This window comes from Barbatula barbatula (genome assembly GCF_947034865.1).
Source record: "Barbatula barbatula genome assembly, chromosome: 25".
NCBI lineage: Eukaryota > Metazoa > Chordata > Actinopteri > Cypriniformes > Nemacheilidae > Barbatula > Barbatula barbatula.
The window spans coordinates 3,179,633-3,203,746 of NC_136788.1; the positions used below are offsets into that span (position 1 = coordinate 3,179,633).

Genomic DNA, 24,114 nt, shown 5'->3' on the forward strand with positions numbered 1-24,114 from the left:
TTTCTTCAAATTAATATAGTAGGGTTTTAGATATAGGGGGTCCCCTGGCATTTCTGTCACCTCAAAATATTGTTAGTCAAATGTACTTTTCTCATTTTTTGCATTAGTTACCTATACATTTTTTTCACTTCGGCCAATTACTTAATAAGGGTTTATGTGTATGTACGAAAATTATTCCCCAGTGTTTTACTGATGATCTTACCCTTCTTTGTCTAGATGACAGTGATGCTAACCCTGTGTCTGAAAATAAGGTGAGACTACTCTTACTGACGACTGTTTTCATTACTTCAGTCTTATGCAACTAACACCCAATTCTTTCATCATACATGTGTACAGCTGGTTCAGTCCATCGGTGTGGCCATCTATCATGCTCTGGACTGGGGACTGGATGACAGTGAAGAGCGGGAATTAAGTCCACAGCTTGAGAATCTGATTGAGTTTATGGTTGGCAGTAAAGGTAGCAGTGAGGCAAAACATTGTGCTAGTAATTCAGCTAAAGACGAAGGCTACAGTGGCCATGAGGAGGAGGATGAAGAGGAGGAAGAGGGCATGGTCCACGGCATTCATACTGTCCACCAGGTGATGATGCTTTGTGTCAGCAGACTGGCCAATCCAGTGTTAGCACCAGAGCATTACCAGGCAGTGTGTCGCGCACTATTCCTGGAGACTCTTGAACTACAGACCTTCCTAAGCAAGATACGAGATGCCAAAGAGGTGAGGAAAATAAATCATTATAGAGTTAAAATGCCAGACAGGCCCATTTTCATCAAATCTGTGTCTTTTTTGACTAGACGAATAAAGGTTTGTGTAGGCATACTTCCATTTATGCCTGAATAGAGGTCAGAAAGGGTCAGTTTAGTTGGAGGAATGAAGGTTGCTGCACATTGACAATGGCACTAATGGCAAATATTCCAGTGGTGACAGAATACATCCACAAGAAAAAAATAACAACGGTTCTATTCGCACACTGTACAGTTGTAGTGGACACTTAATTAAAATTGGTTATTCATAGTTGGCAAATCAGTAACAAGGTACTTTAACATCTAATGTAAATATACCTTTAATATTGTAAAGGGATAGTTCCCCCAAAAGAATCCACCCTTAATGTCATTCTAAATCTGTGGAAGTTTTTTTTGTGAAAAGATGGATTTGTGTTCATACAATAGAAGTCTTCTGTGTTGTTTGGTTACTAACATTTGGTTTTGTGTTAAGAGGAAAAGAGGCTGAATGGGTGGAACTGGGAAAATGGGAATGAGATGCTGTGTTAGTATCTGAAGCAATGAGAACATCCCTGGTGTGATGAATGATGATTACCTTAGCCCATGTAGAATCATGCAGGTTCATGCTTTCCTGTAGCTCAGTGGTTTCTCTAATGACAACACCAAGATTGTGGGTTCGATCCCAGGGGATTGCACATACTTAGAAACAAATGTATAGGATCTACGACGCGGTGCAGCAGAGATTCCCCTGCAGAACCGCTCTGGAACGTGCTGTCCTTACTGAAGGAGCAGCTGGGAAGTAATCTCCCCCTTCCACACTGGAGGGTGTGTAGCCGCCATTGCGCGCGTCCATCCAGAGGGTGAGGTACCTGCAAAATTCTGGCCCGGTGACTCTCACGTGATCCTGAGACCCCGGCCGGCTTACGTGCCCAAAGTTCCCGCCACTCCCATTCGGGAACCAGGTGTTGAACTTGCAGGCGCTCCCCGACCGGGAGAAAGAACAAACCCCAAACGTGGGGTGTCCAGTAAGCTTACTGCGCCTCTACTTGAACCGCACAGAGGTTGTTAAAGGGATAGTTCCCCCCTCTGAGCAGCTCTCTATCTGTTTCGGAGGTCAGCAACGGGGAGTGCTGTCTCCCAACAGAGTTGGCGTGCTGGATCGTGGACGCCATCACTACGGCGTTCCGGTCCGCTGGCTCAGAGTGCCTCTCTGGCAGACATTTGCAGAGTTGCTGGTTGTGCTATTCCGACACCTCGCGAGGGTTTACAACCTCCGTGTTGAACCGGTGTCAGGTCGAGTCTTGCCTGGTACCAACAGGTGAGACCGCCGGCCGGTAGAGCGTATGCCTGCGAAAAGCGCCATCACCCTTCTTAGGTGGGTCAGTGCGCTATTGGCTACCTCCCTTTTTTCCCCACGGGTGAAGAATACGCAGTCCAAGCACTCAGAGCAACGGGCTTGGGCGTAGCAGCCATGTCGCCTATGGCCGGGTATCAAGCCGAGTTATCCACATATAGCTCTAACCGAACCTAGTGCTCCACATGTAGTAACCCCCTAACAGGGTGGTTCCGTCTGAGATATCCTCATTAGATGGTTCCCCTTGTGGCAACCCATGACCTCCACCCCATGACATCCACCTTGCGGCATTTCCGCACATACCTCCCATGAGTTCTCCCCTACCAGTAAGACCATGTTGGTACCTCCAGTGTAATCCCCCCTACGGCAGGAAGTGGTCTCCGTAGCGTACATCCCCATTAAAGGAACAGTGCTTACCCAGTGGCCCTGCGGTATCGGACGGCTTCTCGCCATTAGAGAAACAAGGCCTCCGTCTGTGGTGGCCGTGGGCAGGGGCTTCTCATCTTTGCCAAAGTTCTGGGACAATTTAAATTACAATTTCGCGATTGCGCTCACGTCTGACATGCCCAGGTCAGTCACCGTCGCTTCGCTAGAGATTGTCTGTTCGACACAACGTCAAGAGACCGACAGAAAGGGAACGTCTCAGTTACATATGTAACCTCTGTTCCCTGATGGAGGGAACGAGACGTTGTGTCCTTCATGCCACAATATTTGCCATCCGCTGCAGCAGTGGTGAGATGCGCTCAGGCTCCTCAGCACAAAAGGTGAATGAATGAGCACGCCGTCTCCCTTTTATAACCGGATATCCGGGGGCGGAGTCCGGCATGCAAATTTCATTCGCCAATTTCATTGATGTTTTCAAAACTAGTTGAAAATGATAGGTTCTCAAGGCAAACCCCATCTTTTGTTGTCAAGAGCATTAGCTCCGAGAACCAAGTCCGGTGTGGCCAGTAAGGCGCAACTACTCAGACTTGATGCTCCTCTTCCCTGACCTTGCACAGGACCTGTGCAATGAGGCTCACTGGGGGGGAAGGCATACTTCCGCTAGTCCCGCGGCCAGCTGTGCGCTAGGGTATCCGTGCCGAGGGGGCCCTCGGTCAGGGAGTACCAAAGCGGGCAATGGGTGGTGTCCAGGGAGGCAAACAAGTCCACCTGCGCCTGCCCGAACTGCACCCAAATGAGCTGAACTGCGCGGGGGTGGAGTCGCCACTCTCTCCGAGGCGTCGACTGACGAGAGAACGCATCGGCTGTCTGGTTGAGGTCGCCCGGGATGTGTGTGGCACTCAGGGACTTCGTCACCAGTTGACTCCACAGGAGGAGGCGTCGGGCGAGTTGTGATAGCTGTTCAAGTCAGTCAGAGATGATAGGTTCTCAAGTCAAACCCCATTCTGTCGACACAACGTCTCGTTCCCTCCATCAGGGAACGGAGGTTACATACGTAACCGAGATGTTTGTGTTTCCCAGCAACGTGACCAGATTCATAATTTTGGGGCAGGCACTTGGTATGCTGTGGTCTTCAAATCAGATTGGGTTTTACTTTTTCTTTGTGCGTCATTTGCAAAAAACTCACCATAATTTGCTGTCTTAACCTCTGGCCATTCTGTCTTACCAGTCCATGGGGTCTGTCACGATCATCAGCTGGAGTGCTTATGAACTCCCCTCAGGACTCTGGCATTTGTGTCCATTCCCACTTCCAACTCCATTTCCCATAATCCCATACTAATCACCACCAGGTGTTCCCCATTACCACTCCCCTATTTATACTGTGTTTGGACTCTGAATGATTGCGAAGTCTTGTTTAGCCTAGTCTTATATTTCCGAGCGGTTCCCTGTGTTTGTTCCTTCTTGTTTTATCTTGGATTGATTATACCGACTGTGATTCTCTGCTGCCTGCCCCGACCTCTGCTTGTCACTGTTTTTGATTTTGGATATCCCCTGATCAACGGACGTCTCTGACTCCATGTTACAGGGTCCCCATCCGGCCGTTCTCAGTTGTGTTTCTGGGGAAATCCTTCACCGGCCAATCATGATTGCATTTCTACATTTCTCACAGGGAACTGATCAGAAGTTCTCTCTCTTGTCAGATTTTCTGTCACTGTGAAAAACGTAAATAACAGAAAATTTTGCGTTAACCTTACGTCAGGAATGTTGTAAACCAGAAGGCTTTTTTAATTTTGGACTGGTGGGATCTGGGTTTGCTGAGCACAATAATGTTATGTTTGTTTTACTGGAGATTGTGTACCAGCTATTTATGGTTGTAAGCTTGCCACAGGCTCAGTCTTAGGGCCTCTGCTATTTGCACTGTAAATGCTACCTCTATCAGGTATAATTAAGTTTTCACTGCTATGCTGATGATACTTCATTATAAATTTCCTCAAGGTCTCATGAAAGACAGCAGTTCACCAGAATAATGGATTTATTGTTAAACTCGGACAAAACAGAAGTGTTACTTATTGGACTGAAAACTGCCATATGTAACTACCAAGATTACTCCTTGGCTATTGACGGATGCAATAAAACCCTTATCGTCAGCTAGGAATCAGGGCATTTTATCCTATAGTAATCTGTCATTCGAAAACTATCTTGGCAACACATGCAAAAGGATGTTTTTTCATTTTAAGAATTTATCTACATTACTTCATATGCTGTAACTATTAAACCCAGAAAAGTTAATTCACAAATTAATGACATCAAGACTAGATTATTGTAATGCACTGTTAGGCAGTTAGTCTGTGGGTTTATTACAAAAACTTCATTAAAAAATTAAAAAATTTTTTAAAAAAATTATTATTAAACTATTAACTATTAAAAAAAAAAGTTCAAAACGCGGCAGCTAGTGTTCTTACACGAACAAGTGCAGGTGTTAGATCCTTTTTCTACATAGCTTCCAAACTCTGGAACAGTCTTTTGAGTAATGTGCGGCAGGCAGACACACTGTCACTTTAGATCTAGATTAAAGACACATCTCTTCAACCTTGCACTCACAACACTTAAGGCTGCATTATTTATGTTTAACCAGAAACACTTCCTATAGCAACTGATGCACTTGTAGAACGGTATTCTGCTCTCAGTTGTCTTTTCTCATTGTTCCGAGGTCCGTAACCAGTCCAGGGATCTCATTTATAAACTTTGCATACGCCACTTTCCATGCGGTTGTGATCTATGAAAAACAAACTTGACGGGAGAATGTGAGCACTTCTGGAGACAAAAGGAATTGGCGATACAAATGTTGAACTCAAAGAGAGGTAATCCCCGAGTGAAAGAGACTTTTCACATGAGAGGGACCAATTCCTGTGTCGGCAGCCGTAACGCCTCTAAAGTGAACTCCCACTGGCAAGGGAAACAGTCCAGTACGGACGCTTGTGCCCGAAGGTGGAGTCTGAGCTGGGAGGCAGAGGGGGTAGTGGCAGCTGATCGCTTGGGTGGGCAGAGGGGAAGCCAGGGGGAAAATGAAGAAGCAAGAGGGGCAAAAAACAACCAAAAAGCTGGAGCTTGGGCAGACACAAAAACGAGAGAGAGTTAATAAATCCAAGAACGGGGAAGTCAACCATCCAACAATACGAACAGGAAAAAATATTCAAAGTAATCCAACAGAGCAGAGAATACCTCCACACGACACAACAAGAGAAAAAAAACTAGGCTAGATAGAAACAAACTGCTAGACTAGAGTGGCAAAAATGCTGGTGGGTATGAAACATCAAATGACGATCGCATGCAGAACAAGGAAACTAAATATTGAGAGCACCAAGTGAGGGGAATGAGCGCTAATAATGGGAATTAATGAAGAGATGAACACACATGGACAATGAGTGCGTTGCAGCCATCAATACAAAGCCACATGCTTAACAACAAGCACACACACAGAGAGAAAGAAAAGCAGACAGGTGGTTAGACTGGAGACCTGACAAAAGTTTTGGTGGGGAGAAGTCCTCCACTTCCAGACAGATCATAGAACCACTGTAGCTACTGCTCAGTACCACTTTCCATCTCATTTGTGTGTGTTTGTGTGCATATTTGCTTTTTCTCAATTAGCTTGATGGCAATCCCCTTGTTATGCAAGCCCTTTTCAATGAAATTTCATACCCCTTCGTTTGAAGTGAGGTCCCGAAAAATCTTAATTTGAAGGGCTATATGGCCCTAACCCCTACCCCTCCATCCAAAAGAGAATCAAGACATTGTAAAGTGTAGGGGTAAGGTGTAAAAATGGGACTGGGCCTAAATAATAAACTACCTAAACAAGACGAACCTGAACTTAATAGAAAGTCAATTGGTAACCAAGGATACAAACATGGACGAGAACGGAATCAATTACGGACAGATAACAAATAACAAACAAACTGAAAAAAAACAGAATAAAACAAATTAAAACTGTAAAAGTACTGCAGGGGTGTCTGTCCCGGAGGCTGACATAGGATTGGAGGCGGTGATGCAGGAAGGGAAATTTCCAGGATGGTGTTTCCTGCACTGATAGGCATAAATAAATAATCATCATCCAGTCCTATCTGGGAACACACGTTGAGCATAGTATCGCTCTAGCTCACCTGATAGATACAACCCAGAAATGAATTCACATATTGCATCAGATGATGACCGTCTTGATGTAGGTGGAAGTGGAGAAAATCCAGTTGTAATCTTGAACAGGTTTGGTGTTCTGTTACGGTGAGCTGGTTGTAGTAAAGCGCACAACGAAGAAGATACTCATGGAGACTTTTAATATAAAACATATTTTGGAATCATGGAAATAACAACCATGCAACACATAATACTTCAATAAAATCTCAAGAATACTTCACATATAAAACATGCAATTTTTCTTATATTTACAGTATATTACACAGACACTCAGCATTGCTTTGAGTATTGCATGTTATCTGTGAATGCCATATAATTGTTCTCTTGTGAAACATTGCAAAAATATTTCCTCTTCTTCTACGCTCCTACAAGTTTGGGGTTATCTTAAAGCTGTTTTTGTGTGCCAATGACATTTGATCCCTGTCATATTTTCGGATATTTTCTTGTAGATGTTAAAGAAGATCAGAGTCGAGGAATCTCACGAGGAAAATTCAGCTGTTGAGCTTAATGCTCTACAACACACTGACTGGGTAAAATATTATTTTGTCATGATTTTACACAAAACTCAATGATACACTTTTTTTTAGCTTTATGTGTTGTTTTGAAAGAACACGTGAGCCCCACAGAATGTATGTTTTTTTTAATCTGACTGGATAAATTCGATTTAAGCTTAAACAAAAGGTAACACTTAAAGTAAAGTTGAATTTGTTTGTTCATTAGGTAATGCATTAGTTAACATGAGCTAGCAACAAGTCAAATAATAAGATTTTAAAATAAACATTTGCATCTGTTAACATCATGGACATAAACAATTGTATTGACACTAACTAAAAGTAACAAAGATTAATCGATGCTGAAAATGTTTAGCTAACTGTTCATTGTTATTTCACATTGTCTAATGCATTTACTAATGTTAGCAAATACAAGCTTATTGTAAAGTATAACCCAGGAGTATGTTCACCAAGGATAAACAAATTCAAGCACCTATTCAATTTGTCAAATAAAAACATACAATATCAGTAATTTAGTATGAGCTGTCAGATTATGGAGACCGGGTCTTGAGGGAAAACAGAAGGTTGTAACATATTACACAAATTAAACTTGAAACAGCACTCATTGCACACGTCATACTGTAGCAATTGAAAACAAGCTTTCTGCTTACAATATAAACTACTGCATAGGCTACTTCTTTCAAATTTTTTGTGTAAGATAGGTACCTACAATCATCTAAATTCATTCATTTAGCTGATGTTTTTTTCCTCTATGTAACATAGTTTGTGTGTGTGTGGTTTAGGCTCGGTTGTGGGTTCAGCTGATGAAGGAGTTGAGACAGGGTGTGAAGCTGAAGAAGGTGGAGGAACAGCCGTTTAACCCTCTGCCCACAGAGTTCAGCCTAACGCCCTTTGAGATGCTTATGCAAGACATTCGCTCGCGCAAATATAATCTACGTAAAGTTTTGGTGTGTTCATTTTAACTATACATTCTCATGCTGGGGGCACAATTTCTGCTGCATCAGATGTTCTTTAACCTTATACCAGCAGGACATTGTGGCTTTAGCTGATGCATTGTTCATTTGATAATGTCAGTAATATCAAATCTTTCTTTGTGGTTGTGGCTGTAGCTGATGCAGCGTAAATTTGATACTGACCGTAATATCAAATCTTTCTTTTTTTTGCAGGTAGATATAAATATTCCCACACGTGTTAAACAAAATGCTCACGAGTTGATTTTGGACTTCATCAGATCAAGACCCCCTCTTAAACCAGTAAGTTTCTGATCTTATCACTAGTGTGCTGTTACACTGAACGCTAACCACATGCAACACGATCAAATGACAAGTGATACACAATACCATTATTAATTCCTTTAAAAAAAAATGTTTATGTGTGATAAAGTAACAAATTATAATCCTAGTAGTGATAGTAGAATGTGTACTATATCTCCAAAGATTTTTTATCTATTTTAATTTTTTCCATATTTTTTCTTCAATTTATCACCAAAACCTCTTATGCTTAACCCCCACCTGATGTTTGTTTGAATAATCTTCTTCAGAAAGAAAAAATATGAATACAATGCATAGTTAAAACCAAGTTTACTTTAAGATATATTATATAATATACCTGAATAATAAATAAGAATGTTGTTACAGTAATCATTTAATGATTAATGTATACAATTGTAAGTATGAGTCTAAGCGCGGTTTCACACTGGCACTTTTGGTGCGCACCCGGGTTAGATAAATTCGGTCAGAGTTCGGTTCTTTTGGGTGATGTGAACGCTGTCTTTCCAACCTGGGTGCGCACCCGCGAACTGTACCCGAGTCTGCATAAAAAGGGAGGTCTGGGGTGCGGTTCATATGAACTCATGTGAACGCAATTGTACCAAATCTTGGAAGTGAACCGCTATTAATGACCTACTCTTTGGTAAAAATGTGTGCTGTGTGTGTTTCACTCACTTTTTTGACGAGAAAAAATTATAATATGAATACAGTACAGTGGGTGCAGGGGGAGCAATCGAACTAGGATTCGGACCAAGCAATCGAACTAAATGTGAAACCGACCCATATTTTTTTACATTAAGAAATGTATGTTCTATCATGACAACAACAAAGTTAAGGCTGTCTACATGGATCCAACACGGCATAAGATCAGCCCTTTATATTGAGGGGTAAGTGTACTCAAAGAATCTTAAACTGTATTTTTCATAATTGGATTATGGGTGGAACCATCTATAGTCTTAGTGGGTCTTACACAAACTGATAGAACTGATAAGATTCATGTATTGATAAGATTCTTGGATTCTTGTATAAGATTCTTGTATTACTACAAAAATCCGAATTATCTTATTTGACCAGCCTCCAACTGAAAGCTTACATTCCGGGGAAGAGAAAACACAACTGTCTACACTCATAAGGATAAGAGAAAATGCCTTCTGTGGAATCTACTTTCTGCATAAACTGCCACAAACTTTTACAAAGCATTGCAGTTCTTGAAACAAAGTTACTTGTGGGACCACCAATCCAGACGGAACACAAATCAGAGCTCCGTCATGGACGCCCTCAGCACACAGCCGGTGAGTCCCATAAATCTAGTACTCCTCGACCGGCCTTTCTGAGTGTAGAGAAACAAGCCGATCGACTTACAAATAGATGGCATAAACAGGGAGCGAGACCTAAAGGCACTCGAGACATCAGACTGTCACGAGTATCACATATTGCCGCAGCAGCATCCTCTACCCCAAATATGGCTACAAGGATTGCAAACACTGGTCTCCGAACACCGCCCATACATCTTGAGAACAGATTTGAAGTATTATTCAATGAGGAATCCCCAAATTTGATGAATGTGTCTGAACACAAACTAAATCAGCCAGCAGCTAACTCTGATTTTAACAGGCGCTCAAGGTCGAACAGACAGCGGCACTCAGCTCAAAGCGCAGCTGAGCCCAGGACTCTGATAGTGGGTGACTCCATAATCAGAAAAATTAGTAGCAGGGATACAACTACGTGCTGCCGTCCACAAGCAACAACTTCTGATGTAAACAGGGAACTTCAGAACATTCTGATGAAACATAAGACTGTAAATCGACTCATCATTCATGTGGGGAAAAATGATATTCATAAAGAACAGTCAGAACTTCTTAAGAAGGACTTCAATGAACTCATTGAAACACTAAAAACACTGAATGTTCAAGCATTCATCAGTGGACCACTCCCAGCAAGAGGAACAAACAGGTTTTCACGTTTGCTTGGGCTTAATACATGGCTGCAAAAAACCTGCAATATAAAAGGAGTGAACTTCATTGACAACTTCAATATTTTCTGGAGTCAGAGGCAACTGTTTCAACAAAATGGCCACCAGCTAAACAAACTGGGTTCAAGAGTGCTTAAGGACAATATCTTCTCCCTCAGTCATCCTTCTGCCAATCCACTCAACCAGAATGGCACACACACACACCCAAACACAGTGTGAATGACCACATGTCTTCACCTCAGCACCTGGTTGGACATGCTGTTGACACGTCACACAATGATAACACCACTCAGTTCATGGACACCATCTCAGCTGAGCCCTGCCCACCGAGCTCAACACAGACAGACTGTGACATATTAGAACTGCTCCAAGATTCAGCACCCAAGGACGACTTCCTGGAAAACAGCCAGGGAAACCAGGACAGCGTATTACAGCCTCTGATAACACCAGAGATACAGCCCCTCTCACCAGACACGTTATCTCTCTCCCCAGCATCTCCACTTCTGTGCTTCTCAGAGAAAATGGAAAAACTGGTGTATGCTGGAACCAAACTTGCTGGAAGCCCCGAAATATCGACCAAAAAACGACAAGCCCCACGGCCACCAGAGCCTGCAGGCCCAGCTCGCCTTCGCCCTCCTCCTGTGAGAGCTCTTCGGCCTCTACCACAACGCCAGGGCCCACACCCTCCTCCGTCTGCTCGAGGTCAACCAAAAACAACTAATACCAGCTCTAAGTGATATGTGTCGGGTCCCCGCTATGATAGCAGTAACTTTATCAAATGTTTACAGAACAAGCGGGAATCCAGTGTGCCTGTATCTTTTTCTATTGCTGTGCTATCACACGACAGAAAGTCTAAGGCCTTCAATAGTCGTAGATCAAACCAGACTAATCTGGTGCCCATTGCACGTCAAACCAAGATTGCTATGGGGGCAAAAAGCAAGACTGTTAAGTTAGCACTTTTAAACATCTGCTCACTTAAAAACAAATCACTTCTAGTCAACGACTTAATAACCACATACAACCTGGATTTTATGTTTCTAAATGAAACCTGGCTAGAAGACAGCTGCAGTGCAACAGTCCTCAATGAAGCATCACCTCCTAACTTTACTTTTATGAGTGTCTGCAGATCAGTTAGGAGAGGTGGGGGAGTAGCTGCTCTTTTTAAAGATGTCTATCAATGTAAGCAAATATCATTTGGAAATTACACGTCTTTTGAATATCTGGGTATTGTGTTAAAAGGTGCTCCTCGCATTTTACTAATCACTATTTACAGACCTCCAAAATACTCTTCATCCTTTGCTGAGGACTTTATAGAACTGTCATCAACAATTTCCTCAGAGTTTGACTGTTTCTCTATTGCCGGAGATTTTAACATTCACATAGATAATGCAGAAAACAATATGGCAAAAGAAATCAAAACTGTTTTAAAAATATTTGACCTGACTCAGCATGTACATGGACCCACACACAATCGTGGACACACTCTAGATTTACTTATCAGTAAGGGTCTAAACATTTCATCTATTGTTATTAAGGATGTAGCACTATCTGATCATTTCTGTATTTTTTTTTGATATATTGATCTCTCCTGCCATTGAAGTTAGATCTGTGTCTGTCAAGAAGAGATGCTTAAATGAGAACACTAGTGTACTATTTATGAAGGCCATATCTTTAACACCAAGCATATCTGCTGACTCTGTTGATTCTCTCCTTGATTCTTTTAACTCGAAGGTTAAAAGTGTAATTGATGATATTGCCCCTGTGAAAGTCAGGAAGAGTGGTAGACAAAAAGCACCTTGGAGAAACTCAACAGCGGTGCAAAATATGAAAAGACAATGCAGAAAAGCAGAGCGCTTGTGGCGGAAGACAAAACTTGTTGTCCATTATAACATCTACAAAGACACCATCCATGCTTTCAATATGGAACTAGGCAAAGCTAGACAGACTTTCTTCTCAAATATTATAAACAGCAACTTAAACAACACCAGGACTCTTTTCGCTACTGTAGACAGACTGACAAACCCCCCAAGCCAGATTCCCAGTGAAATGCTCTCAGACAGCAAGTGCAGTGAGTTTGCATCTTCTCTGATAAAATCAATAATATTAGAAAGGTGATCAGCACATCCTTGAGTAGCGCTGGGGTCGGGCAGATCACACCACAACCTGAGAAAGTAGTTACAATGTCTGATTTTGAAGAAATTGATGGCAAAAATTTGGAAGAAACCGTTCAACACCTTAAAACATCAACCTGCGCCCTTGACGCACTTCCCACATCTTTTTTCAAAAGTGTGTTAAACGGTTTAGAAGCAGATCTCCTAGATGTGGTAAATGCCTCACTTCTCTCTGGAAGTTTCCCAAACTCCCTGAAAACTGCTGTTGTCAAACCCCTCCTGAAAAAGAGCAATCTGGATAAGACCATATTAAACAACTATAGACCGATCTCAAATCTTCCCTTCATAGGTAAGATAATTGAAAAAGTTGTCTTCAACCAGCTGAACAAATTCTTAAGCTCAAACGGATACTTTGACAATTTTCAATCTGGGTTCCGCCCGCATCACAGCACAGAGACAGCGCTCATTAAGATAAACGACATTCGCTTAAGTACTGATTCAGGCAAATTATCCGTGCTGGTCCTACTCTACCTCAGTGCTGCATTTGACACGGTCGATCACAACATACTTATAGACAGGCTGGAAAACTGGGTGGGGCTTTCTGGGATAGTCCTAAAATGGTTCAGGTCATACCTAGAAGCAAGAGGTTATTATGTGAGTATAGGTGACCATAAGTCTGAGTGGACATCCATGACATGCGGAGTCCCTCAAGGCTCAATTCTTGCGCCTCTCCTATTCAACCTGTACATGCTCCCAATGAGCCAAATAATGAGAAATAACCAAATTGCTTACCACAGCTATGCAGACGACACACAGATATACTTAGCCCTATCGCCTAACGATTACAGCCCCATTGACTCCCTGCTCAAATGCATTGATGAAATAAATAGTTGGATGTGCCAAACTTTCTTCAGTTAAACAAAGACAAAACTGAAGTCATTGCATTTGGAAATAAAGATGAAGTTCTCAAGGTGAACGCGTACCTTCACTCTAAAGGTCAAACAACAAAAAATCAAGTCAGGAATCTCGGTGTGTCTCTAGAGTCAGATCTTAGCTTCAGTAGTCATGTCAAAGCAATAACTAAATCAGCATACTATCATCTGAAAAATATTGCAAGAATTAGATGCTTTGTTTCCAGTCAAGACTTAGAGAAACTAGTGCATGCTTTCATCACCAGCAGGGTGGATTATTGTAATGGACTCCTTACTGGCCTCCCCAAAAAGACCATAAGACAGATGCAGCTCATACAGAACGCTGCGGCAAGGATTCTGAGCAGAACCAGAAAATATGATCATATCACACCAGTCCTCAGGTCTTTACACTGGCTACCAGTTACATATAGGATAGATTTTAAAGTTTTATTACTGGTATATAAATCGTTCAATGGCTTAGGACCTCAATACATTGCAGATATGCTCATTGAATACAGACCCAAAAGAACACTCTGTCAGAAGTGTGAGGAGAAGAACCCAATTGCAGGCAGACACGGCGATGACGGGGTTAACAAAGATTTATTAATAACTAAACACAAAACCCACAAGGGGGTAAAACTGGGCAAGGTAAACAATGGTTACAAACAGGACACGGACTAACTAAACTAGGAACATAAACACTAAGGACAAGACTAGACTGACTCCTCTAAATACAATAAACAAGAACTAGATACTTAACACAGACTTGAAACAGCATACACGCAGAGAGTACCAAATACAATGAACGAGCACAGGACAATAGACACGAGAAGGTTTTATAGGGGAACAAACACAGGAAAATTAACAAGGGGCAGGTGAAGGTAATGAGACACTCAGGGAAGGTTAACGAGGAAACGAGATGGCGGGAACAAAGACACGGACCAGAGAGAGAGCAAGAAAGCAGATCGAACCAACATCTCTCTCTCACATAAAACATAAGACTTTGTCATGAATCTGCCTCAAGACCAAGAATAGACATGACATGAAGGCAGATTCATGACACACTCAGGTCATTAGGATCGTATCAGCTAGAAATACCAAGGGTTCTCTCCAAGCAAGGAGAGTCTGCATTTAGCTATTATGCGAGCCGCAGCTGGAACCAGCTTCCAGAAGAGATCAGATGTGCTCCCACAGTAGCCACATTCAAATCCAGACTCAAAACACATCTGTTTAACTTTGCATTTGATTAATGTGCCACTGTGCCTCTGACCGTCCGACTGTTTGTGCTGTACTTTATTTTATTTATTATCTCTTCTAAACTATATTTTATTTTATTTTTATTCTTAACTGGTTAATTTTTATTTTTCTTATTTGTTCTAAACTTTGTAATTTTATTTTTTATTCTTAACTGGTTACTTTTATTTTTCTTATTTCTTAACTGTTTTATCAAATGGATATTTTTAATTTCTTCTATGTAAAGCACTTTGAATTGCCATTGTGTATGAAATGTGCTATACAAATAAACTTGCCTTGCCTTGCCTTGCCTTGTATAACCACATATCAATTTCTGACGTTCTGGAGTCACCTTTTCACTACACTGGGACCTCAAAGTGCTTTGTGGGTTATTGAAGGAACTCAAATTCTAGAACTATTTTAAGTTCTAAATCCTAGAACTATTAAAAATGTCTTCCATACATGTTGGCCAGAATTATTGGCACCCTTGTATTTAATATACTCCGCAACCTCAATTTATAGGAAAAGAGTCTGATTAGGTTTTAGATATTGAGAGTCATCCTTGTCCATTCCTCCATAAAGAATTTCTCCAGATCCTTCTTGGTGCTGCCTCTTCTTCAGTTCATCCCACTCATTTTCTATAGGGTTCAGGTCAGGGAACTAGGATGGCTTTGACAGGATCTTGATTTTGTGTTCAGTGACCAATTTTTTGTAGCTTTGGATGTTTGTTTTGAACCAATGTGCAGATCTAACCACGACCCATTATAATATTTCTAGCAGGGCAAGTCAGGTTTTGCTTTTTATATCTGTTGGTATTTGATATAATACATGATGCTGTCACGCTTTTGGTCCGGGCAGAAGAGCACACTTCGGAGTACCAGTGGAAAAAAGGGGTCTAAATGAACAGTCAAAAAACAGGCAAAAGATGGTAGATCAAATAAAAGGCAAAACTCCACAACACATAAATCCACAAAAGAGTAATCCAAAACGAGACATCGGGTATCGAAAGCAGAACTATAACCAAATAACCGAAAACAGGTTACAACTAACAACAACAACACTGAACTGAAGCAAAAAGCGGGGTATACTTAGAGTCCAGTAATGATCAATAATCAGGGGAGTGCAAGCGGGATGGTCCCTGAGTGAGTGATGATGCAGGGGTGTGGTTGGTGAGGGGGAATCCAGCGTCGTTACAGATGCCATGTATCTGATCGAGATATCCAGAACCTCTTGTATAAAAGGAGGTCCACAACAATGAAGATCTGATGGTATATTTCTAAATAAAAGATCAAAACAAGAAAAAATGCAGATTCATTTTTTCAGCCTTCTTTGCTCATGTTTACCAAGGGTGCCAATAATAGTGGAGGACACTGTATTTCATATTTCTTACAATAGATTATAATATTTGGAGACAAAACATTTTTATTCTAAAAGTAGAATTTATTGCCGTATGACAAAATAAAGCATACAGCATTAGAAAAGCTTTGCTAAAGCACAAAGAGCAGTTCAAAATAGCTCTCACTGTCCTTTGATGTCATACGCCGATCGGTCTGGATCAAACATCTGTCTGTCGTACGATGTGGCTGCAGTACGAGTGCTTGCGCGACAAACGGGAATGGTTTCAAAATAACGGATCTTTCCTCAACACAACATCCTCTCTGTATGACTGTCCCCTTATAGGTGAGTGAAGTAAAAATATATAATATATTAACAATATACTATTGATATACATTTACACCGGGCTGTTGAATGCTTCCATCTGATTGGTTGACAAACGTTCTATGGGTGTTCTGGGTTTGCCGACAGCATTACAGTTCCATATCACTTCACCAAGTTTAAATAACAGAAAGGTTATAGTGAAGCCTACAGGCTCTTGATCTGACGTTTATAATCTCAAACTTTCCTCTTTTTTTCTTATTATTTGTTATATTTGCACAAGTAAAAATACTCATTGACAATAATAAATTCGTAATAAAGTTACAAATGAGATTATATCAGTGGTTTCCCGAAACCTTTCTTAATGCTAAGTCATCCTTAAATTATACCTTAAGAGTGGTAGCGATATATTCTTAAGAACCATGGTAGATACGAATCTTTTGGGAAACTCATCCCAAAGCAGTGAATAAAATACCAGGCACTATAATATTTTGTTTATTTTTACCATTGTAAACCTATGTGTGATGTGCTAAATAAATGTAATGTTATCTAAATCCCTCTTTTTTGTCTCCTTGTCTTATTCACGGGGATGAGTTCCACCACTGATGCTCATCCTTGCACTGCTTGGGACACCTAAGGTCAACAGGCTCTTTTCAACAGCTCCCGTTCTCTTTTTGTCATAAATAAATATCTAATTTGTGTGTGTGTGTGTGTGTGTGTGTGTGTGTGTGTGTGTGTGTGTGTGTGTGTGTGTGTGTGTGTGTGTGTGTGTGTGTGTGTGTGTGTGTGTGTGTGTGTGTGTGTGTGTGTGTGTGTGTGTGTGTGTGTGTGTGTGTGTGTGTGTGTGTGTGTGTGTGTGTGTGTGTGTGTGTGTGTGTGTGTGTGTGTGTGTGTGTGTGTGTGTGTGTGTGTGTGTGTGTGTGTGTGTGTGTGTGTGTGTGTGTGTGTGTGTGTGTGTGTGTGTGTGTGTGTGTGTGTGTGTGTGTGTGTGTGTGTGTGTGTGTGTGTGTGTGTGTGTGTGTGTGTGTGTGTGTGTGTGTGTGTGTGTGTGTGTGTGTGTGTGTGTGTGTGTGTGTGTGTGTGTGTGTGTGTGTGTGTGTGTGTGTGTGTGTGTGTGTGTGTGTGTGTGTGTGTGTGTGTGTGTGTGTGTGTGTGTGTGTGTGTGTGTGTGTGTGTGTGTGTGTGTGTGTGTGAGTGTGTGAAGCGGCTTTGCAACAGTGCAAAAATGTGAAATGTTCTATAGAAATCATTTTGACTTTGACTACATAGATCTTTATACCCCTTGTTAATAGCAGGAAACCCATTGTGTGCACTGTGCTTTGTGTATTTTTTCTTAGGAAGGATTTGCTTGCTGGCACATTACAACATTACCATGGGTGTAGGCCTTGCTACTAGAGACTACTTCTTTGGTGAACTTTCAGAAGCAGAGCATCAAGTTATCGTCAGCTGTCTTGAGTCTTATCAGTTATGACATTTCCCATGTTAATATTATCGATGTCCAGTGAAAATGTTGCTGCTTGCATTGTATATTGTGGTAAATTTGAATAGAAAATGTACAATTGTAAAAAAAGGTGCAAAGTAGCTGAAATGGTTCTATATTTATATTTAAAGTTAAGTCAAATAATTTGTTACAGTTTTGTAAGATGAAAACCTGTAATTCATAACATAATAATATTACCAACACAATGTTAATTACACATGTGTTTTTATGAATTTAGAATGTAATGCACAATATTGACTATTCAGTGAATATTTATTCATTGTAATTGTTGTTGTTCATATCAATAAACTTTTTGCTGTGTAACTGTCTGCTTAATATAATATTATGGATGGCAATACAGCAGAACAACACACTACAGGGTAAACAAAAAAAGGGGTTTACTGTAAAACGGTGCCTTGAAGCACCCAATGTGGTTTCACATTGTGGTCTAACTTTATATTTTCAACTGCTATATACAGTACTTACATAAAAAGCATTTAATACAATGTACGTATTGAATTTGTCTACGCATTTTCGGATAGCACTTTATGTGAAACGTCCGAAACTAAACGATTGGTAAACAATTTGAAGCTAAACCTTCAACAAGCATGTTTGGATATGTTGTTTATGTCCACATACTTCACCCTAACCTTACATAAAGATACAACTGTGTTTCAGTCAAATGTTTTATTTTATTAAATTTCCAAATTCCAAAGTTTTCTTATTCGCAATGTGTGTAGGTTTCTGAGCGCAGCTTGCCTCCTCCTCCACAGCAGGAGCATTCACTCCATGATCAGGTTTTGGCTGAGATTAGACAAGATCATAAACTGAGACCTGTGGAGCCACCTACTCCCAAGAGATGTATGTCAACATCTACATCCTTGCTAACAATAATTAAAAAAAAAGTTTACTCACAGCAGTGTGTTTTTGTCTTCTCAGCTTTTGGCTCTTTACCATGTCTGGCAAAAACCTGCCAGTGGGACATCAAATCGACGTCCTGCATTGACCTATCAGTCACTGAAGCAGGGTGCCGGCCACAATCTCGTATACGTGTGCTCCTAAAAGCTCCAACACTGGCAGAAATGGAGGAAATGAATATATTTGAGGTGAGATCTCAGTGCTGTCATCACTTCTGTGTTCATGCTTTATAGAAATAATGCTCTTTGGAAAGATTTGGAAGCATTTGTCTTTAGTGGTTTCAATTTTTTTTTTTATTAAAAAATAGTATCTACTATCACAAAGATTAATGTTTGTCACTGAGTTGCAAATATCTAACCAATAAAAAGTATTAAAAAGTGCTGGTTAAATGTTACTTAATGACCAATGACAATTTAATTAGTTGAAGGATCCCATTCAAGGCCAAGTTAGATCCCTGTGAAGTCCAAGTTTTTTTTTATTTTAAAGGGGTCATGGAATACATTTCATTTCAATTTAATTTGAAATTAAATTAAAAAAATTGCCCCACAAGACTAACAAATTTAACCTATTTAGGCTTTTTTCCAGCGTGATTTTAATCATCAAATATTGAGAAAATGAGAAAATCGCCTTTGAAGTTGTCCATCAGAAGCGCTCTAGCAAGCTGTTGCTAAAAAGAACAAGTTTGTTTTAATGCTCTCTATTGGCATAGCACTATAATGAAATTGTCGAGAGTGAAGCCGAAAGCTGAAATTCTAAGCTTTACATAGATACCAAACTTGAGGGGGTCATTCCCAAAGAGCCCGGCAGCAGCGAGCGAAGTTTGAAGGTGTGTTTTTGGCCATTTTTGTTCATGATTTTGCTGCATCCACTCACAAAAATAACGTTTTGAATTATTTACGAAAGAAAGAAATATTTTAAGAAATGTACAAAATATCTTAATAGAGCACAATATTTACTTAATATCCCAATGACTTTTGGCATATAAGAAAAATCTATAATTTGTACCCATACCATAGATTGTTTGCTATCCGGGGTATTCAATTCCAGTTCCAAGAGGTCCTGTTTTTATATTTTCTTCCAAACAGAGGTCCGGACAATATGTTGTTTGAAAATAAATAAATATTTAATCAATTTAGCCCTGTTGGAAAAACTGTAAAAACTGTATAAAAGATATGATTTTTTATCAGTCCATTTATTTTATATTTTGATATCCACAGTATGTATGTATTGTAGGCTCTGTGGCTTTAGGGGAATGCCCTCTTAATCGAAGTCTGATAATTAATATTTGTAAAAAAAGAAACTACTGACAACACACAAAAGCAAATGTAATGTATCAATAAAATGCTCTCATCATAAACAGAAAACAAAGTTACTTGCTAAATTAGTATTTCCTTTAGCCTGGGTTTTCACAGGGTCACAAATGTTTGAATGCTGATCAATAATGCTAATGCTCAATGTAGATAAAAATGTTATGGTTCATAAAATATCACAAATCTGGTTGAAACGTTGGCGACATATAGCAAACAATAAACAGACTGACAGATACAAATGCTTTAATATTTCCTGCATTTTGCTTACTCTCTGTCCATTTACCTGCTCTGCGTATCTGCATGCTAGTGTTGTAATAATGAACACAAATCTGCTACTCCTCATGCAGTGTGTCTTTGGCGGGAGAGAAGCAGTGTCTTTGGCAGTGCGGAAAGGGTTCAAATGAAGCTTGTTTGGCACTAGATAAAGATATAGCGGCAAAAGATAAATTACATAAATGTTCGTAAGAGCACGTGTGATGTCATTCTCCGTTTTGTAGCTAAATTTAAACAACCAAAATAGTCAAAAGTTTTAAATATTTTTGAAGCTTCGTTCGATGGAACCATCAAAGTCCAAGCCTTTTGGGAAAGAATGAAGGATTAGTCCACAATGACACCATAGTGTTGACCAGGTACCAACGCATGCAGGATTTTCTGATTATAACGCATGGAGCTCACCAACACGTTTTGCAGATGTTATTGCTAAGAGGAATGCTGTCTTCAATGACAGACATTTCAATTCAGAATGTTCCATGGGTTCAAAAGGGTGTCTAGTGAGCGAACACAAGACCAAACTGAGGTCCCATGATGGTACCCTAACGGTTCGTGTGGTGTGCAATCACTGAGTTCCTTTAAGAAAGCGGGTGATTAGGACATGAGACCCCAATGGGAGTCCATCTACCCTGACATGTTGTGCAGAGCTGGAATCTCTGAACCATCTCCTTGCTGTGTTCACCAAGCAGTGAAAAGTTTCCACCTACACGCGTAGACACTTCTGGTGGAAGGTGCTCTTGAATTTAGGATTGTAGGTTGCACCCTGACATTGCAAGCCCTGAACATTAATTCTGGCTCTCCAGCGGCCAGGACCACAGCTGAAGTCGATCTGGATCCGGATGCCAGATCTGCCATTGCAGCTAAAGAAGGAGATATTGTCTCCTGGGCAGTTGCCAAGGTTCCCCCTTGACGAGTCTGTATAACATCGGGAACCATGGTCTCCCCAGCCAATTCGATGCCACCAAAAGCACTCTGGGATGTCCATGAAGAATCCTGTGGAGAGATGTTGTTCAGGGTTTGTTTTGGTTTCCAGTTCCCTCTGGCTATCCTGTGTTGCCATCAGAATGTGAAAATATGCATCCTTCAGGTCAATCGTGGATGCACCAATGATGTGTTGTAATTGCCTGCAGGACATCTGTTATGCGGAACATGTGCAAGGATAGAGCTTCGAGGAACTGATTTAGACCCCTGTCACTCCCATGCCTGTAGCTAAGCATCACTTAAGCTTAGCATTGAAGAATCTCCCTCAATAGCCTGGAGCGATTGAAAAAAGTGCCAGCATGAGATGGAAAAAGCGAGTTCCCTATATGACCCATGCATGCTGCTGAATTATATGCATGAACAAGATGATCATCCTGCATTACAGTAATCTAGTCTTGATGTCATGAATGCATGAATTGACTTCTCTGCATCTGATGGTGACAACATATGACGTAGTTTAGATATATTTTTAAGATCGAAAAACACAATTTTACAGATGTTGGCGACATGGTTCTCAAATGAGAATTTGAGAATTCGTCATTCTTTGCTGACAACCCGGGTTTTATGGAACATCTGTCAATAATTTAGCAGTATTCTTGGTTCTTACGGTCCAATAAGGAACACTTCTGTTTGGTCCGAGTTCAGTAATAAAACATTGCTACTCATCCAGTTTTTTATATCAACTTTTCATTCCACTATTCGATGGAATTGCTGTTTTTCATGAGGCTTCAAGGAAATATAAAGTTGTCGCTTTATTATATCTCCTAGAGGTAGCATGTATAATGCGAAGAGCATAGGCCCTAAGACTGATGCCTGTGGTACACTGTACTGTACTTGCGATTTGCGTGACACCTCATTGTTTATTGCTACATATTGAAAACGGTTGGATCAATACGATCTAAGCCATTTCAAAGCTATTCCCTTAATGCCAACATAATTTCCGAGTCTATGTAGGAGTGTGCTGTGGTCAATGGTGTTGAATGCAGCACTAAGGTCTAGCAGCACCAATAAGGAGATACAACCTCAGTCAGACGCGTAAAAAAGCTGATAATTTGAAACTCTGATCAAAGTAGTCTGTGAACTGTGATGTGCTCTAAATCCAGACTCGAAATCTACATTGATGTTATTCCTTTGTAGGAAGGAACATAACTGAGTTGAGACTACTTTTTCCAGAACTTTAGATATGATATAGGTCTGTAGTTAACTAGTTCTCTAGAGTTTTTTTGACAAGGGGCCTTAGAACAGCCACCTTAAATGCTTTAGGCACATGTCCTAGTGTCAGAGATGAGTTAATAATGCTAAGAAGAGGATCTATAATTTCTGGGAGCATCCCTTTCAGTAGATTTGTAGGTATGGTTTTAGCAGGCATGTTGATGATTTTATCTAATGATTTTAGATAGTTCTCCGTGATCTACGGTAGAAAATCATAGCAATTTCTCCTTAGGGGTATTTTTGTGAATGAGAGTTTTCATTTTTCTCTTTCGACCTAAATATTTTGCACGTATGCGAGAAGATTCACAAGATATCACAGGATTAAATAGGGGTGGATCCCAATGACATTCCGGGTCATGTATGACATTGTTGCTATTAGACTTGACCTGTGCATGAGCAAAGAGAGATACGATTCAGTATGAAGCACTGCCACTTGAGCTCAGTAAAAACAAATTAGACTCAGTTACGCCACTGCCAGCTGCACGCACATACTGGTGGCAGAAAAACAGTGGAAAAAGAAGCAATGAGTGAAACAGAGACAATTCCTTCAAAAATGTGTTTTTTGTTGTTGAATGTCAGAATAGGAATGGCAAAAATAATGGTAATTCCTATAGAATCAGTTGTTGATGACACAATTTTATGCTAAACCAGCCATTAAACGAACAGGATGGACCGACAAAATCATCCGGAGTTCTCGTTCCTCTGTTTATTTTAATTTCAGGTAAGGTTTTCTCCACTGTTTATCACACACCAATGCTAAAATAAATGATGTAGTTAAGAACGATATTTTAGATGCAATTACTCAGCTGGCTTTCTCTGTTGGAAGATGCTGTGATCCCTCAAGCCATAGTGGACTCGAAGACCAGCTTCTGACAGAGTGTAACAACTTACATAAAATTCAACACACTCAAAGAGGAGAATGAGGAGCCGAAGGAGGCAATCAGAAACAATCCTTAACAGTTACTTTTCTTTACTGTGTGTTTTCTAAACTGGCTTTCTGTTTTTTACTGTCTATTTCATGATGTATGAATATATAATGAAAATATTTTACAGCAATGTGGTAATAAGAACAGACACAATGTTCATGATTGTGTCTGTTCTTATTACCACATTGCTGTAATATGGAGACAGATCAGTCTCAAAAATACAATTCATGACATTTACAAAACACAATTCATAAATTCTTTGCACAATTCACAAAAATCAGATTCGTAATTTCAAAACACAATTCATAAATTCACAAACATTTTCCCCAAATGCTCACACAAATATATCTTGCAGAAATAAATTCAGAATGTTTTCACAAATATGTATATCATGCTCTTGAATTACTTTCCAGTTAACATTTGTGAATGTTGTAACATGTATTTATGGTTTGGTGAATCAGCATTTCCAAATTGTCACATGTGTGTGGATTGCTTTGAATTTGTTTGTGGTATTTTTAAGACTGTCCTGCCATGCTGAGTTTCAAGCATAACTTTTTTTAATGATGACCTGTTCAGCCAATCGCGTTGAGCATTTGATCCACCAATCAAATGCTCCCTACTAAAATTTAACGCTGCGCTTGTACTGTGCATTGTTCATTAGGTCATTTATGTAAAGACCGGTTAATGGACGAATGCCAAAGCTATGAAG

General features: G+C 40.4%; 1 protein-coding gene across 1 annotated transcript in view; it reads left to right on the forward strand.

Annotated features, from left to right (window-relative positions):
- Positions 1 to 24,114, forward strand: part of spire2 (spire-type actin nucleation factor 2) — a 54,629-nt gene that overhangs the window by 3,946 nt on the left and 26,569 nt on the right. The window contains exons 2-8 of the mRNA XM_079449973.1: positions 217 to 251; positions 337 to 714; positions 7,095 to 7,175; positions 7,940 to 8,104; positions 8,324 to 8,410; positions 18,529 to 18,649; positions 18,728 to 18,894. Of these exons, the coding sequence (XP_079306099.1) occupies positions 217 to 251; positions 337 to 714; positions 7,095 to 7,175; positions 7,940 to 8,104; positions 8,324 to 8,410; positions 18,529 to 18,649; positions 18,728 to 18,894 (1,034 nt within the window). The remainder of the gene's footprint in view (positions 1 to 216; positions 252 to 336; positions 715 to 7,094; positions 7,176 to 7,939; positions 8,105 to 8,323; positions 8,411 to 18,528; positions 18,650 to 18,727; positions 18,895 to 24,114) is intronic.